The following is a 19,360-nucleotide window of genomic DNA, read 5'->3' on the forward strand; positions in this document are numbered from 1 at the left end:
AGAGCTGGTGATATATCTGATACCCTGAGCTCAGAGCAGAATAAACTACTGCAAAAATGAAACATATTTAGTGTTCTTTCTGTATCTGCTCTCAGAGTTATGAAGTAGAGTAAAGACAGTTTAGCTATCTAAACCAAAGGGATGGAAATAGGAGTCTGAGGCAGGCTCTTAAAGCTGGATCAGGTATCAGTGACAATGGTCAGATCTATTTAATTCAACTCTATGCTGTTCTTTGTTTTGTGTGCTTACGCTGCCGGGCAGCTGAGTAAAGGATGGAGGAAGCACAGCATGGCAACCTGCAGGTATTTCCTACCTACTACAACAGATTTTATTTCTGTTTTTTAAAATTTAACTGCAAACTGTGGTCGAAGTGAGCTGACACGACGTAAAAGATCTGGTGACAACAATGCTTTGGTTCGCCTTCTCTCCCTAGTTTACTTTCACTGTCATTGTGTTCGACCAGGTAGACTCTATCTCTAGACTATATTCTAGACAACGTCATAAAAGGGAAAAAAATGTCCTATTCTGATTGCACAGAGTTAGTGTTTCCACTGATGACGTGAGATCAAAGGGTTAATGTCAGAGGTAGAATCGAGAAAGGCGTTGGCGTGTTGTAACACTTGTTGTGAAGCTTTTATTGCGCTTACTGTATGACATGTTGTCACCTCAGTTAATTTCCTTTCAGCTGTGTCTGTCAGCTTCACACCCAATGCATGAATGTGAGAAAGTTCAGGAAAGGGAGACCGTGTGGCCGTAAATGACAGCAGTGTGCAGCAGCCTGATGACTCTCTCTTTCAATTTATTGATTCTATATAGTTGGATGTATTGTTCAGTCATATCTTATTTTACAAAGTTAGGAAAGCCATTTTATGTTGCATTACATGTAAAGGAATGATTCACAACTTAGCACTAGTTTTAGATCAAATACTCAAGGCGCTGGTATCATTGCAGTAAAGGAAAATGTTGGACCTGTGTATGTCTATAATAATAATGAGAGCAGAAAAGACTAAATTCAAGAGAAATTATTGTCATAGTATGAGATGAGCTCGCCATGTTTTATCTTTTCTTGATGTGACTGAGAGCTGCACAAAATTTTAACAAGGACCCCTCACCACAGCTTAACCCCTCCCAACCCCCCACCCCTCCCACACACAAAAAAAACAACAACAATAAACAAAATCAATAAACAATAAACAGTCCAAAGCAGCATCTGTGTGTTTTGGAGAAGGAATTTACCTGTGGTCTGACGGTTCTTCTGTCTCTGGCCATTCTCTCTTTAAATACTGATTTGCCAGCTTCTGCAGGGCCTGCAAAAGAGGAAGTGAAAAACAAAAGCAGCGGTGACCTTTCACCTTTGACACCACTCCACATTTCACACGTCTCTTCTTCACAGAAGATGCACTCAGAGGACTGTGACCCTCCCTGACCTTGTCCTATAAACCAGCGGGTGGGCAGAGCATGAAGAGACAAACTCTACTCTACCCTTCAGGCACAGACAGAGTAAAATCAGTAAAAAAAAGCTGTGATAAAAGTCAGCCATATGAAACTGTCCACAGTCACTATAAAGTACGTTGTCTATGGAATGACTTCACAGTGCATGGACTCGTTCACCTGTCAGCCAGAGCCTCGTTTGGATGCTGGCTCACTTGCTGGTTTTTATGCTGACGTGGGCTCTTTTTTTTAGCAGAAAAATGTAATTTATTTAGACCACATTCAGCCCTGGAGATATATCAGGTTCCTCTACCTCAGCCAATGGTGAGGTTAACCTTTGAAGGGCCAAAATAGCAAGAGAGGGTGAGAGCAGGAGAAGACTGAGTATGTTTGGTATGTCAGGGAGGTGCGCTAACCTGAATAAACTGACAAAAAGCAAACATGAATATCTTTAGCAGTGAGCAGCAGACATATAATGTTGGAGCGACAGTATTCGCATTAAAAATAATCAACGCTTTAAATAATAAGGCTGGAGTATTAGTACTAATTATTGAGACATTTATCCTACAAACATATCTGTGTGATGAGAATCTGTAGGCGAGTAGCAGCCTGAGCTACACTGAAAACTGGCATTTAAGTGAAATATGAAGGAAATTCAGCATATCCAGGTCACCTTATCTGGCTTCCCTTAACCTAACATCATCAATCAGGCTAAGTGGTCACATGCAGGTGGCTATCAACTGAATAACTCAATGCAATGTTTCCCAATTTGGCTACAAGCGAGTTAAGATGGAAAAGGCGCTGTTGGCAGCAGAAACATGGATACGTCTACTGGGCTTATATTTATTTTTATTGTATTCTTTTAAACAAACAAAGATAAAACTGTAATTTTAGAAAAATATTTGGCAGTATAACACATAATACAGGCTGAAAGCAGCACAGCTGCTGCAGACAAAGCAGCAGGATGACTTAGAGGAAAAGCGTATTATTAAAAATGTTGTCTAAATGTGTGTAAGCCTTAATCAGTAAGGCTGGAAAAGTGCTCAACTGTGTAAGTTAGCAGTCTTATCACAGCTCTGTCATTAAAGACAATGGATAATCTGATGTATAATTACAATTTTTATTTTGTTAAATTAATGTTTACACGACTGTAAGATCATTTCAATCTTCCAGCTCGGTAGCATTTAACAGTCTGACACAGAGTAAAGAATAGAAAACAACATTAAAACACAGGCTTAGACTGCTTCCAAATTTAATTTAAGATCTATGAGGCTTATAGAATAAAACTGTTTTAAAACTGCAGCCAACAGGAATACGAGAGGAATAAAAGAAGAAGAAGAAGAATTCATGTTTCATGCTGATGCTCATCAGGGAAAGAGCCTCTCACTATCTGCACACAGTGGTCTGAGAGATCTTCCTGGATTGGATCGATATTTTCCAGAGATTTTATTGGTCAGTAGTAGGTGGTTTTGTACCTGCTGACCTCTAATCCTGAACACAACCTGTTCCACAGCAGGTTAGGTCTGCAGCATGGCATGGCAATCTAACATGGTAAAAAGTGAGCTGCTTTCTGAAAACTGAGGGTTACGCCTGAGGCTACCTTCACTAAGCCCCAATTCTTGCCTTGTACTCCAAGGCTTCGGTTTTGTCCCATGTAGGTAAACACTTGTGTGGAGAGCAGAAAAGGGAACACATTTCCCAAAATACAACCTGGGAAACAAATACAATCTCAGCCTGGACACAAATGAAAACCCAAATATTGTCTGTTGTCTCCACATAACAGCCTCAGGTAGCCTGTTAGTGGTGTACTTGAAGCATATGCTACTGTTTTCAAATGGTATGTGCAGACATTTATTCCATATAGCAATATATGAATCCCACAAAAGTAAAAAAATACCTAAAATTTATTAAACGTATTAATGTCATGCCAGAATTAAACTCATTATATTCAATGTAGTGACGCATGTGAGAACACCAGGAGGGAAAAAAGCAGCAAAATTTCATTTATAAATCAGTTAAAATAGTAATAACAGGTTGGCTTCACTTGCTTTATTTTGTGAGGATCACAGGGCTTAAACTGGGGAACAATACCACCAGTACACAGTTTAGAGTGGATAGATCTGGGTGCAGACAAACAGTGGATCATTACTGAAGCTGACTTTCCACTTCATGTCAACATTTTCTTTTTATTTAACTTTTGTGACTCGTGCCTATCAAGAATGTGAGCCCGTTTATCCTCTCTCTGTTCACTGTGAAAAGACAGGCCCTGTCATGCGCTCCTGAGGCAGGCTAGGCCGGGGCTCTGAACCCACTGGTCTTGGTGATCTTGGTGCCAAAGCTTCAAAGGCACTACAGACCAGGCCATTGTGAGCTGCAGATAGAGAGATTCGCCTACTGAGCTAGCATCGCAGACACGCCTGAATGGTGTGATGGGAAAAAAGACAGGGGAGGAGGAGGAGGGATGTGAGGATGGCAGAGGAAGAGCCACACAGAGGGGGACATTTAAATCACACCGTGTGGTCTGAATAGCAATCGGCTAATGGCTATAGCAGCTTGCAGGTGTAAGAGACCAAGAAAAAGGCGCGTAAAGAGAAGAGATTTGGTAGAAAAAACTGGAAAGAGGGGGGTGTTACCAAAAGGAACAAGAGATCCAGAGACACTCTGACCCACTTTGATTCAACCATTGGCAGCGGGTCTCTAACTGATCACATAACTGAGAAGCAGCGCAACCTAGACACACAGAACACCTTTGAACCTAATGCAGCACTCAATGAAGACATTTACTTCATTTCAGGCCTGCAACGAAAGATTAATGAGTCTGCTAAATTTACAATAGTATTAAGTGTTTAGTCAACTTATTTTTCTTCTGTTTAAGGCTCATTTTTGACATGTAAAGAAGCAAAAGATCCAACTCCATAGAAACGTCATATGATGTTTAAACAGGGCACAAAACTTTGGACTTTTGATTACGGATGTTTTGTGCTGTGGTATCTTCTGGTATCAGTTAATCTAGGGATCATTTTCTCCATTAATTGGTTAATCCTTTAGCCTGTAAAACATCTGAAAATTTGAAAAACAGCTTATCAGATCATCTCAGAGCTCAAGGAAACGATTTCTACTTATCAAATACTCAAAGGAAAATATGATGCCGTCAGTTGTCTTATTTGCCAAGTTTGGCTGATAAATAACATAAAGACACTGAGAAAAATCAGATTATGCATACAGTTAGTGAAGAACAACTGATTATCATTTTGGAGACACGGACGCCATAATTTACTCCCCTACAAACAGACTGGGTTTGATTACTGTTCTCCTGTTTACGGCTCAAAGTAACATTTCATTAAGCGTCTGATCCTTTAAATCTTTGAATACAGCAAAAAATAAATGCCCGATTCCCACGCAGACATTAATCCAACCTCTTTTTTCTGTCTGATCAAACACTTTAAACCCAAGACATTTAACTTACTGTCATAATATTTACTAATATCAGACAAAAAAAAAGCTGAACTTTGCACACCTGAGAATCTGGAACAATCAAGTTTTAAAAACCCAGGTGATTCATTATTAATCAAAATACTTTCTCACAATTAATCACAGTTATGTTATAAAAGACCACCTGATGTCCTCTCATCTGACAGAGATCTGTCAAGGTCTCGTGTTTATTAAACATGCGAGGATAAAATGTTTAAAACGTTGTGGCATGCATATCCAATAAAACACACATGCACCGGGTTACTGAAGCTCATCTGCAGCCTGAGCTCAACTCTCAGCTGTCTCACATGTTTCTATTTGAATGTCCTCTCTGCATTTGTGTCAACAGGCATTTTTATTTAAAAGCTTCACTTCCTCTTAGTCTACTTACAGATCAGCTGATAAGTACCTTTAAATATTAATATCACATGCACACAATTTTAACAGCCTATGAGACTATAAGCCCAAATTCATTTTGTGATGTTATAGATGAATTTATAATTGGAGACACATTAATCTATTGTTTTTCAGTGGTTTTGAAGTTTGCTATTTTGTCACCTCACATAAAATGTATTTTATGTGAGGTGACGTGTCCTCTTTTACAATCTGTAAAGAACAATATGTTTGAATGTGTGTGTGTTTTGTCCACATGACAGGTATTGAAGCTGTGTAATTCAGAGTGGCCCGTACACACCTAGTACATTTAAACCTGGTTTAGTAAGTCAGGCTTATTTCAAATACTCATCTCTCACAAAGAAGTTTAAATAAATATTTCTCTTAATTCACCACAAAAATATTCACCTTCACACTAACCCGGTCCTGTTATCATGCCTCTTACAATCAAGTTCCTCCACAAAAGTCCCTTTTTACTTCTGCATTGTTAAAAAATTGTGTGAAGCCAATCAAGCAACTATTATGTACCCACACTGGAAGTTTTGACAGCATCAATGGAGGAAATTGGTCCATAGACCTGCATTAACAACAGCAACAAAAAAACCCCACACAAACCAAAACTTCAAACTTTAAAGTCCAACCAATCATTGATTAATCTGGTAATAAATAAATAAATACATACATACATACATACAAACATACATAAATAAATAAATAAAATCAAGCGTTTATGTGCCTCAACCAATCTGACCGGATTACAGAATCTGCAGAGGATCCCAGCATTACTTTTTGTCCAGTAATGCTGAAAATGTGTAGTTTACCCAGCCTTTAAGATCTTAAATGATTCCATTTAAGATCTTAAAGGCTGGGTAAATTACACATTTTCAGCATTACTGGACAAAAAAGATCAGGTCTTCCACTTGCGAGTGAATGTGTATAAAAGCCAAAGGTCAAGATTCACCCATTTGTACGCACATTAATTAAGGGGAGAGCTACAGGTAGGGTTGACTGATTATGGGAAAAATCTAAATCCTAATAATAAAGATTTACTTTCTTTTCTTTTCTTTTTTTCGGGTCAACACAAAAACCGAGCATTAAACACTGTGATCTCAGTACTCACACCTTCTGATTCTCTCCTTGAGGATCACAAATAGGATACAGGAAACAAGGGGTGAAACTGGCAAAGTCCAACAGCCAGTGAGAATGTGCTTGACTCTGTGCCAAGGACACCAACACAGCTCACACTTAAGTTATACAAAGACTGATGTTGTGTAACACTGACCCCAGTACCCTGTAGCCCCGCAGTACTCCCGAAAAGATTGCCTGGGGAAGCTCACAGATCCATAAAACGCATGCAAACTGTACAGTCAAACGCCTATGACCCCTCCAGGAGTTCTGCAAAGGCAATGAGCGGGGTTCACATATTTCAATTAACTGAACAGCCTTGGCTGGAAGAGTGAGTGGAAGAGTTTTTTCCTTCTACAGAGTTTGACATAACTGATGGCCAGTAAAAAAAAAAGGTTTTTGGGCCAGTGATGGTGTTTCCACTAACTGCAGTTATGTGTTCACCTGTGAGACAAACAGCTTTATGAATGTTATTTTTCTGGCTGTTGATGCTGTCATTTAAATTAAATGAAGCATTTCAGGTAATAAAAATCATGTTTTTATTATCATGGTCAATGACTCCGGTCATACAGCATTTCACTTTCATTTGAGACTGTAAAACATATTTAAGAGCATGTGTGAATAAAATTATTCACACAGGGCCACACATATTATTGAATACAACCTTATTAGCCTGTTTATCTCTACGAAAAAGCTGCTATCACAGCTGAAGTGAAGATGTTACTTCTGCAGCTTCTCGTCTCTGACATACAGCGGGCAGCAAAGATGCAACAGCATCAACAACAATGAACCCGGGTGGAGTGACAGAAAACACTAGAGTCGACAACAGCTGTGATCACAACCAAAACCTCTGTTAGTAAAAAGCCAGTGGGGTTCTTAATAAAACCAACTTTTCAATGGAGTTTAAGGGAAAAGAAAAACAGTCTTTGGTTAGATTGCCACGATCACTTTCATTGGCATTTCCCTTGTAATTTTTCCAGGCTAACAGTGTACATCCTCTCCGCAAGTCAAAAAAGGGGCACGGAGTACACTCCATTCATTTCAAAGCTTGATCAGCTTATTTTACCCAACAGTGTATGAAGTAGGAGAAATTAGCTTCTTAAACAAAAGGCTAGTAAAGTTGACATAAAATACTGACACTGCACTGTCTAGTGGAATGTTAACCAAAGCTCTGTAAGGACGGTAAGCTCTTGAGCATGACAGAACAATCAGGAACAGATATACACACTGCAGAAAAGCATTAATTTTCTCTTCTTCTGCTGATGTTCTTTCCCTTCAGCTACAAACTGGGCTTATGAAACAGATTAATCCTGTTTCCGTTTGTTTGACTTTTCACAATAAACCTCTTGAGCACCAGACACACATGGGCAAACACACATGTAAGGTTGCTGGTTAGATAACTACAGATGAGTCCCCTCTTTTCACAGAGCTGGTGGACATTCCTCACAGGGCTGCAAAACCTGAACAGAGAGGGGATTTTCAGACATTCGACTGGCGTCTCTAGGAAGCTGTGGGCAAAAACAACAGAGCGAGGAGGAAACGAGCCAGCGGATGGCTGGTGGATGCCGTTCTTCTCTCTGTTGTGGTGTTTTTTTCTGCGGCTGGTTTCCATTCATGAGCTATCTGGCCACATGAGAACTAAAAGCTTTTTTAGGGCCACATCCTCAACCTCACTGTCATATGGTGTGTTTGGTGGGCTGCATCGTAACAAATAAATGTATTTTTAGCAACAGAAATGACAAGGCAGCACAGCAGCGATGCTAACGAGCATCAGTAGTGGCGTGAAAAAGACGACAAAGAGATTTACTTACCTGGGCGTAGTCCCGCTCTATAGCTGCCCTCTTTTGGCTAAAAGTCCTAAAGAGAAGAAAAGGGAGTACATTTGTAAAACAGCACAGCACAATTATGGATAGGACAACATACAACAAATCTACTGTTTTCATCCATAAATAAAAACAGGATTGCAGAGGCAGAATGAGTTGTGTTTACTTGAACTTCAGATTTTCTTGCCAGTATATACAGATTTCAAGTCAAAATGATCTTTCACTGTCATCTAATAACACACAGACATACATTGCTCTCATAGCGTGGTCAGAATGACACTTTGAGGAACGTGCCAGTTTGCCTTCTTCTTGTTGAGTGTATGTACCTGTCATTGTGGCAAAATGTGGTTCTGGAGAGACCTACTACAGTGGGAATTACCACAAAGTATTATTGGATTTGAATATACAATAGACTGATATATCAGCATGGCCAATATGTTGGCTGATACTAGCTATACACCTATATATTGGTATTATATTGGTATCCTTTCCATTAGTAAGCACTCGGCTTGGCTTGACTCGGTTTCAGTCATTTTTTCATTACAATTGAGTACCACCTGAAGGTGGATGGGGTCGTCATAGCAACGCAGCCAAAAGTCACCACAATGGAGGACGGCAAAGCGATGGTATACTTGCTGCTCGCTCTAAGCCTTTTTGTCAGATCGGGCGTCAACAGAACACATGCCACCGATTGGCTAGTCAGTGGCGTCACACGATGAGTCATGAGAGCCTCCTACTTTTGCAGAACACAGACTCTCTTAATATTGCACCTTAAAATCTAGAAACAATAATGTAAACATCAGGTAGCTTCTACTGTTGTAAGACACATTTCTACTAGATATATCAGACAAGTTCACTCGAAAACCAAAAAAAAAATAAGTCCACAGCTAGACCTGCTAATTTTAGCCACACTAACATTAGCAGTAGCTCATAATCAGACATGCAATATTTGTACACATGTACAATTGAATGAGTTGACTGATTTTTTTTCTTCAGTTTAACTGGCGAGTTGAGGAACATTCCTGTTCAAGACAAAGTCACGACACTTGACAATAAAAGTCAAAGAAATCATTAAGAATCTGCTGATGTGAACGTATCCCACATATCCCATACAAAGTATCCCATCCAGCATTTTGCAGGTATTTTATACCCACATTACTAGAGTTGGGTACAGGAACCTGGTATTAGGCAGGTATTACAGACTAAAGCACTGATCAGTTTTGACCTCAGTATTGAAAAATGATTGTGGATATAGTGAACTTTGTCATCCACGTGTGAACGCAACATTCTTTTGAGCTACTACACAAGAAATGCTAACATAATTGCCTCCTGAGAAGTCATTAAACCTATATAAAGATAACAGTGGCAATAACATCAGAAACCACCAGAATCTGAAAACATACTGTGATAAAAAAAAAACCACTCTCAAACCTAAATGACCACGCTTCCTGATTATTCTTAAGCTTTTATTACTCCCCCCATTCCACGCCATCCCCTTAGCTGCCGCCCTCTTTCTGTGATAATTAACATGGATGTTTCTAATGACACCATCTAGAAAAAGCCCTACATTTGTATCCTACATATCAGAGGCGCCGCTCTTTTTTTATTGCTTTTTCAGTTATGGTTTTCTGTGAGATGCTCATGGAAAACCAGCACTTTTTACTCACAATAACAGGAAGTTAATCACAATTCAACTTAAGTTTATGCAAAGTCTAAGAAAAGAAGAGAGGTCAGTGCCCTGGGAAAAATTCGAGTGCAGCAAAATCATCATTAAGTCGTTAAACATGTCGAGACTTGACTTCCATGCTCCACCCTGCCTCCAAACAATCTGTTGTACTTCCTGGGAGCTTCCCTCTCTTCCTCTTCACTGCATTTTCAAGGCTCCCTTTATCCACTGACCCCCACACTTACTTCCTGCCATTTTCCCAACCAGAGCTTTTGCTGACAGTCAGACGTAATTTCAAGTTTGCTGAATCATTTCTTGTCAGTGATTGAGGAGCGACCCTTAAAAAACATCTGTACCAGCAGAGTTTCACATTGTTCCTAGCTGAGTAAAGTTGCTCACCCTCCCACAGCGAATGGTTCAGGGTAGTCAGAACATCTGGCAGCTCTCTGTGACCTTGACTTCCAGCTGTTTGGAGGTCCACAGCTCCACCACCAACCACAGACAGGAAGCGGGGAGCCAGTAGGCTGTCAAATCTAAGGCTGATGATACAACCACAACCTTTGGCTTTTAACTTTTAAAATGCCTACGCATCTGAACACAGAGCTCTCTGTGTCACTATTTGTTTACTTGGCCCGATCCTCAGTTTTAAAGACTAATCCACTTTGACTTTTGGATTTGGTTTCTTTAAAAAGTGAAAAACAACCTTCAAATAGCCTCAGAAAAACGTAAGAAGAAATAATTGGTTTAATTTCTACTTTAAGGTATGTAAAACGAAAACATGAGAAAGATAATACAGAATAAAATCATATCATATTGTCATTTTGTAGGTAGATAATGGTGCCATTATCAAGAGATTAAACAAAAAAGAAAGCAAAGATTAACAAAAACAAGGCTTTGGCTATAAATTGATTTAAATTAGTTGCAGCTTTTGGCAGAGCTAAAATGTGCTTAAATGTGTTCTGAGGGCTCAAAAAAGAGGAAAAAAAGGCAAATAAGAAAAGCAACACATTTTGGCCCACCCCTCTGTGCTTTGAGAGACTGTAATTTCTAAAATGTTCATAGTATAAAAAGAAAACTTGCATCCCACGAAAAGGTCATTGTTCAGAATAAATCTGCTGATTCTGAGGAGCTTTGACTGACTTTTTATGGACACTTATTCATTCACATATTTACAACAGCAGATCCCTGAATCGGCACTGAATAATGGCTTACAGTTATGTGTTTTTGCTGTAGCCCGTACATGAAGCCAGAAGTTTGCTAACTTAGCCAAGCACAAAGCTTCACTTTGTCCAAACATAACCACAAACAGGCTAATTTTAATGTTTATAGACACCAGCTTTGACTAACCAATCCTACGTGCCAGGAAAAACTATAAGGAAAAATTAAAAAATACAATGCAAATTTGTGTTTTTAATTTAGTGCTTGAACTTGTGGCGGTAGAAGGAAGGAGGCTGGGTATGTGCACAAGTGTGAGGGTAAAGCATGAATAAATGCAGCCATATAGATGGTGATCCGTTGCAAAATATAGGCAACAAGGAGACCACCTTTGTAAAATAAAGAAATAAATAAAAAAATTAAAAAAGCATGTGAGCAGCAATCAGCTGTTTCTCCAGTCCCCATTTGGGAGAGCCAGAAGCACATGAACCAGCTCTCCAACTGCTGCAGGGTCTCGTTTGTCAATCTCAGGGCATAAGAGGGACTACCAATACCAGCTGTAGAGCAAGGATGGGAGACCTGCTGGAGAAGCAGCTAAGAAGCTGAGGACCTGAGGAGTGCCATAACAGCAAACGAGTCAGATGTTAAGGAAAAAAGAGATGGGAAAGGTCACAGCAAGCTGTTTAGCCGCGACTGAACTCCCTACAATTTTTTATTAAGTAAACGTTGAACAAATGAACTGGAGAATCATTCACATGGTGGGGAATTAAGATAAACTCCATGAATTGTGATACACATAACAGGAAAACCTGTGTCCTTGTTTCAAATATCAAGACCCTTCAGTGAGAAAATGATGAGTTTTTTGAGTATATGGCACTATATATCCCCAGACATACTTGAGCAGCCTGGTCAAATAAAGTCTGTGTGTGCAAAACACTCCTATTTCACTATTTCATTATTTCATGCACATTCATTTCATTTCAGTGCAGTGAGTCTTTTAGTTTCCCTCCTTTGTTGTCATTTTCATAGAGAAATATGGAGCAGAGAGCAGAGGAGAAGCTACAACCAAAGCCAAAGATTTTGACCCTTAAATACTGGAATTTAAACACACCCTAAAACTCAGGCAAGGATGTTAGAAGCTCTGTTCCCAGCAGCAGCTCTCTCGTGAATAATGCAATAGCTTCCAATTAGTAAATTATAATAAAATACCTCTTTTTTAACTGAGTGCTGTCACTTGCTGTGATCATGTTAACGGAATTTTTTGGGCTGTTTCTAAGGTTGATGGAAAAGAGCATGAGGCTACTAGATTAAAAGATTCATGGCCATGTTCGTGGAAATGCTGTAATTACTTTTAGAAGACGAAGAGCTTTGCATATGAGGACCAGTCTGAAACTGTTTTACCTCTTCAGAAAAATCATCTTGGCATTTAATAGGTACCCTGTGATACACCTGTGTTTGCTTACCTCAGGTCTTCGAGCAGGTCACACTCTGTCTGGTGTTTGATCTGTAATCTGCTCATCTGCTCAGCATGAATGTGTTTCAACTCCTGGGTGACCCGGACCTGAACAGGGGAACAGAACAAGGCTCATTAGAAACACCTTAAAGCTGTCTTCTTCTTCTTCTTAACCTCATACAGGGAAACCAAGGAGATTTCATCTGGCACAATCACAACAGGAGCACCTCTAGAGGGTAGATTCAGCTTAATTATGAGCTGATTCAGCTTAGCTCATAATTGGCATTACTGGAAGTGATAACCATCGTTATCAAGCAGTACCTGCGACCAGTGGGAATTGGTCTCTCTGGGTTTCTAATTGGATGTGAACCAAGAGACCAAGAGTCTCATTACTGACCACCAGGAGTGTTTTGAACTTGTCGTATAAATACATATGAAATGTACTTATTAATATCAACTGATTTGGAGGTTTTGTCTCATTATTTTGGTCAATTTTCCACTTTTTTATTACAACTCAAAAGTGAAAATCTGTTAAAAAAACAAATCAAAAATCATTTTATTTTAACATTGTATGATGTTCAAAACAATATGCCCAGCCGAAATACAAGAAAGCAACAACGAGAAACCTGAAGCAAGATCAATGGGTTAGCAACATATGTTTGCTTAAAGTCAGCGTTTTCGGAGAGTTCTTCTTACCTGGCCAGGTCACCATGACAACTGAAAGCATAACCTACTCCGTAAGAGGTTATGTTCAGAGTTTTGGTGTAAAACTTTTTGGGGGTTTTTTTAGCTTACAGCATGTTCTCAGTGTGTTATAGATTCTCTGTTGCAGGACTGCATGCAACCTGTTGAGCTGTATCTTACTAATGACACAGGAGGAATGCAGTTCTGTAAAGTTGCAGAAAAAAAAGCGTGTCGCAGAGTCACTGGAATCTGCATGCATCCAGTTAGTTAAGAAAATATACATGTTCTTAACTCATTCCCATCCCACATAATTCACACGACCAGTCACCCCGTTTTCATTTTATAACAAAAACAAATAACTGAAAATATCATAAGTAAGTTTAATAACACGATGCTTAACACATCTTGCAATTTAATTATAAAGAAATGACTTACTGAGAGCTAGTAAAAGGTGGAGAAATTAGTTAACTATTCCAGTCATCAGGTCGAAAAGCAATCAACTATTCTGATGATCTATTTTTGTTTAGTCTGCGAGCAAAGAGACAATAAAATAAGCAATCTGATGATACAATGTAGGCTTTGAGGCACTTCTGATGGATATTTTTGATTTTTTTTTTATGCTTTATGGACCAAAGTACCACACAAAGGTAGCATACTGATCAATAAAGAAATCAATGTTGTGTCTTTAGTCTAAGATAATTCTTTAGATAAACTTTTAGCTAACTAAGAGTCCAAGGAACAGAAGATAGAAAGCAAAGCCTCATTAGTGTCTTGTTTGTCCAAAAATGTCAAAATAATCTGCTAATAACACAATTACAAGCAGAATTACATTTGTTTTATTATACATTTTGTGGCTGTGTGAGAATAAATCATTATTATTAATTAATATCTTCTTACAGATATGATTCACTATCTTTAGGTTTAACCTCGGGTGTGAAACTATTAAGTACAATAAAAGGGAGAGCAGGCAGGTGCCTTTATTCCTTTATGAGCGAGTACAGAGGCCAAGAACCTCAGCTAAAATAACATAAACTGGATAGAAAGTCGTCAAAGATGCTTTACCTTAATAAACAATTTGCAAAAACATAGGAAAAATCCAAAATAATCAACACTGCTGCCACTGTAAATGATATTTTCAAGCTATCAGTATGTTAAACGGACTGCTTGTGTAACAGTTAAAAAGCCTTTCCCTAGGGCATCAGCAGGAAAAACACAGAATTTTACAATTACATCACCCTTCATGGGGGTCATGCAAAATGTCCAAACACATTAAAAAAAATCTTTAAACGCTCCATAAAGCTCCAAATACCAAACAAAAATTAACCAAAAGCTAACAGCTTTATATTTACAAAATGTCCTGTGGTTAAAAAACTGCCCTGCTGTTGAGTCTTGTTATTGAAATATGATCCCACATGAACATTTTTTCGCATAGAGGCAGACTTTGCTGAGATTTGTTTGCTTTCATGCTTATTTCTGTAATAAAACACTTAGAACTAATCTATACTTTAACACCTACTGAGCTGTTTTAAGCTTTAAATACACCCTTTTAAGCCAACGAGTGCTTTTCTTCCGCACACAGACTTTTTGTTAGAGAGAAAAAAATTCCACAAAACTCCGTACTAGTATCTGTCAACTGACTCTCCCGGAGCTACAGGAATATTTGCATCATAGTTCTTAACTTGACTTGTAAGTTTTACAATAAGGTTAGTCTTCCTCTTAAAATCGGCACACATAACAACACAACTTATATCTGCGTTGGATAAAATGAGAACCTTCTTCCAGCTTTTCACCCCCCAACTCTGCTCCTCTTAACTAGCGGGTGGCAGCGGGACAGGAGGGAGCCAAAGTGGCATTTACTTGAACTTAAGCGTTGCTTAGCTGGATCAGTTTTGAGCCGATGTAAAACAAAATCTCCGTAATATTATTTATTTGAACAATACAAACTTTTTCTTAGATGTGCGCACCTTTGCGGATGCATTTATTAATTTTAGCTGTCACTTTAGCAGGACCCTTTCTCCGTTCGAGAGGGAACGGGGCACGTTAACGGGGCTATTCTCCCTTCTAAAAAGTGGCACATGGGAGTCTTTTAAAACAAGTTTTCCTCTTGTGGTGGTATTTATAGAGGTAATGAAAGCAAAATGGACATATAAGCAAACAAACAAGGACATATTTGGAGAATAAAAAGGGAGTTTCTTCATTTAAACTGGGCGAAGAGCAACAAAGCATAAATTTCCAACCATTAAATATGCACCAGTCCGTCGAAGTAACGTTAGCTCAGGGGGCTACAACGGCAAAAACTCACCTTTCTCGGCGGAGGCTGCATCCTTGTTCCTTGACATAAAAACTACGCAAAAGAAGGCGAAAGTATGTCTGAAAAAAGTCTGTCCAAACGCTACCACCAAATGATAACGGAAGAAGAATATTTTAGCAGGCTCAAGCGGCCATGGCGAGTCCAGCAAGTAGTAAGTTGAGTCCCGTTGAAAACACTGTGGCCCCAGGGCGCAGAAAACAGTGCAGCGAATCAAACCCAGCGCAATTAAGACACACTTCCCGGCAAACTTTCAAAATAAGAGCCCGGTTCTAGGAAACATAGAGGCTACTTCCGTGTAGAATCTCGAAAATAAAAGCACGCTCGGTCAAAAGTGTGGTTTTGAACAGATATTTTAAGGTTTTATGTAAGTTATTTTGTAATTAATTAACACATGCTTAACACATAAGACACGTTAAACATGGGAACATAAGATTTTTGCATATATATCTATATCTTCTTCTTTCAGCTGCTCCCTTTTGGGGGTATCTATCCATTTACCTATCTAGCTATTCGTACGTGTGCTATAAAAAAAAAATTTTTCTCTAATAAATAATGCTTAAAAATAATACTACAGTTTGTACCATAATTATTATTATACTTAATAATAAGATTACAAGCATATAATTATATATTTGTGTAGCAACAGCTGATTTGAAGGCTCTAGATAATTGTCTTTGTAAACACTGACATTTCTTTGTAATGCCAAGGAATTAAATTTCACTTTAACTGAACTTTTCCGGTAAGGAGCTGAATAAAGGTTTAAAAAGCCAAACATTTTCCATAACGGCCTGTAAATTAGGTTTAGTATCTCTGATACTAAGAATACGGTTTAATTTAACAAGCAGCCAAAAGGCAGATTAAAGCAGAGAAGGAAAATAGTGTTGGCTTAAGGGGGTTTAAAAATGTCTAATTACAAAATATTCTCTAAGAATTCATGAGGAAGATAATGTTTCCATTGTCAGTCTAACAGATTTCAAACTTTTGATAAGCTTTAATATGCTGCAAAGACATTGGCATATCCCCAAATTTGTCTTGCAGCTTGCAAAATATAAGAATGCGCTCCAGGGAGAAGAAATGGATCCACTCTCTCCTTTCTGATTGGTCCTCTTCACTCACGTGGCAAGCCACTGCCTCTTTGATGATGAAGATCGCGCCTGCAGGATCATAAGTGCGATTTCCTGTGAAGTTTTCAAAATAAAATCATGGTTTTTTTGCACCACGTTTTGTAGGAGCGGCTTCAGTAATGTATGAATTTTAAAATAAGAACGAATATATAAATATATAAAAACAAATGTGGAGTAATATTTAAAAGTTATAATATGTAAAAAAAAAAAACACAAAAACAAAGCAAAACTTCGTATAGAAATAAAATGTGTAAGAAATAAATGTTTCAAAAGCCCTCCAGCTCCTGAGTCTGCGACATTTTTTTTAAACATACACATTTTACATTTAAATTTCTTTACAAACATACTGCGCATCAGGCTGGATTATTACCATCAATGTATACATTAACATAATTAAAATGTATTAAAAAAATTAAATACTATATAGGCATGGAATGCTTCACATTACAATTTATTTAAAGACAAAATGAGATATGTTTTATGTTTCTTTCATTGAAACAGGTGTATACCTAAATAAATTTTATAAATCTATTCAGTTATTTAGTAAATATTTGCTTTCTGATTTTACATTTTTCTACACAAAAAAGCTGAAAACATAAGATTTGAAAGTTTGCTGATTAAATGTATCTTAACAGCGATGACCCCAGCATGTATTTCTGAGAATTGCATTTAAGCGATCAGTTAATTAATAGATTAATCAATACACGATTATGCTATTGTACATTTTATATTTTACATTTTTGTGTTTTGGATCACTGACTGAATCAAAAAATTACATAAAAAATATACGTACTTATTAACTATCAGCAGGGGATAATTAGCTGATAACCATAAATGTTATATAAAAGCTATATAAAGTTTGTATATTCATGTGTGGGGGGGTTCATTTAAACACTGGACACAGGAAAACATCAGCATCATGCACATTTCCTGGATTCAGGTGACTTTTTCTGCTCCAGTGTGTGGATATCAGCATCAGTTTGTTGTGGAAACGCCCTCTTTAAATGGGCATCGGTTCAGATTCATCTTAAATTTATTCAGTTAAATTATATTCCTTTGGACTTCCAAAATATATCAGACTTTATGCCTGTGTTGTGGAGCTAAACCAGTGGTTCCCAAACTTTTTTTTGCCAGGCCCCCTTTTTACAAGAAAAATGTTCGCCCCCCGCACAAACACATCCTCCAAACACACACACCCATATTTTGTTTACAAACTCCATTGCGGTTTATTTCACACCTCAAACATTTAGTAAACAATTAAGCAAATACAAGTAAACGGCAATAAATTACAGGTAGTAATAAAATATACTACTAACTCTTTTACGCTGCGTCCGCACCTACACGGGTATTTTTGAAAACGCAGCTGTTTCTATGCGTTTGGGCTTTTCGTCAACACATAAACGGCGTTGCGATTCACCGAAAACGGAGATTATTTAAAACTCCTTTTTTTAAGTTTATGTGTGGACGAGGATTACAGAGTTCGTCACGCAACGTCAAAGGTGTGTGCCTCTTTTCACGTCACGCTGTGCGCCACGTTATTCTTTACATGAGATGAATTGCAGAATGGCAGATAGAGACAAAATACTGTTACTGTTAATCTGACTATCTTCAGGTTTTACACGCAGTTACTGTCCCTGCATTTAGAAAGGCAGAGGCGTCACGGTGTAATTATTTTACGTGTAGTTGTTTTTTTTTCCTGTGTAATAATATTCAACATTGCTATCAATACATTTTTCAAAAAATGCCTCTCTGTGCAAAATGGGTTCAAACACATAAACAGCTGTGGGATACTGTTTGTCCGTGATGTGAACAGGGGGAACAAATTATGGCAGGATCAGCCTGATATTATTTGTATCCCACTGTAACTTTACTGCATAAAGAGCTAACATGTCCAAAATGTCAGGAGTAATTAGTCATTACAAGAAGTGTTTGTGAACTAAAAATCAAGAATGTGGGATACTGTTTGTCCGTGATTTGGAGAGCCCAGCGCTGCTCCCGACGCAGGGAAACTAATTTTGCAGGGGAGACCTACCTCGGCACTTGTGCAGGTGAAGCCAAAGGGAAGATATGCTTCACCATATTTTCCTGTCTTTGGCTTGGAAGGAAGTTGGTTTGGAAACATATTTGGCGATGCTTCATCTCCTGCTTTGCGTTTATGTGGGAGCCCCGTCAAAAACCTGTCCACAGTGTCCAAGCGCTCTTTTTTTTTTTTTCTTTTCATACCGCGCCCCCCCTGCAATGGCTCTGCGCCCCCCCTAGGGGGCGGGCCCCACACTTTGGGAACCTCTGAGCTAAACAATGAAGCCAACAAGAAAAAAGGGGTCTGCTACTGTTATTTTTTGCATCCTTTGCAGAATGCATCTTGTTTCTTTTGTATGTGGGGTGAAATCTGGACATATTATATATCTACACACATACACAAATAAAAAGTACAAATCAGATTCTCTAATTGTGGGACAGTTTTGAAGATATGAAATTAATCCGTGTGATTTTTTTTAAGGGGGACATAAAAGTTTTTAAAGCCATTGCACTGCCCTTACTTTAAGTAAAATTCAACTTGGAGCGCTTTTTATTGTTAATGGTTGCTTAGGTGCGGATTTCTGGCTTCTGAAGTGTCAGAAAAGGTGAATGCATCACTGCTTCCCACACTAATCCACTAAATGGTCCAGATTGGTTCTTTTATTTTGAAGGACGCTGAAGTGAAACCGGTCGTGCTGCGTGTTT

At 38.5% G+C, this 19,360-nt stretch overlaps 1 protein-coding gene across 1 annotated transcript in view; it reads right to left on the reverse strand.

Annotated features, from left to right (window-relative positions):
* LOC116328514 (F-BAR and double SH3 domains protein 2-like) overlaps positions 1-15,739 on the reverse strand; it is a 42,336-nt gene extending 26,597 nt beyond the window's left edge. Inside the window, exons 1-4 of the mRNA XM_031750325.2 lie at positions 15,504-15,739; positions 12,528-12,625; positions 8,232-8,277; positions 1,237-1,307 (exon numbers count right to left, since the gene is read on the reverse strand). Of these exons, the coding sequence (XP_031606185.1) occupies positions 1,237-1,307; positions 8,232-8,277; positions 12,528-12,625; positions 15,504-15,524 (236 nt within the window). The 5' untranslated portion in view covers positions 15,525-15,739. The remainder of the gene's footprint in view (positions 1-1,236; positions 1,308-8,231; positions 8,278-12,527; positions 12,626-15,503) is intronic.
* Between the last annotated feature and the right edge of the window lie 3,621 nt (positions 15,740-19,360).

The sequence above is a fragment of the Oreochromis aureus genome, linkage group 10 (genome assembly GCF_013358895.1).
Source record: "Oreochromis aureus strain Israel breed Guangdong linkage group 10, ZZ_aureus, whole genome shotgun sequence".
NCBI lineage: Eukaryota > Metazoa > Chordata > Actinopteri > Cichliformes > Cichlidae > Oreochromis > Oreochromis aureus.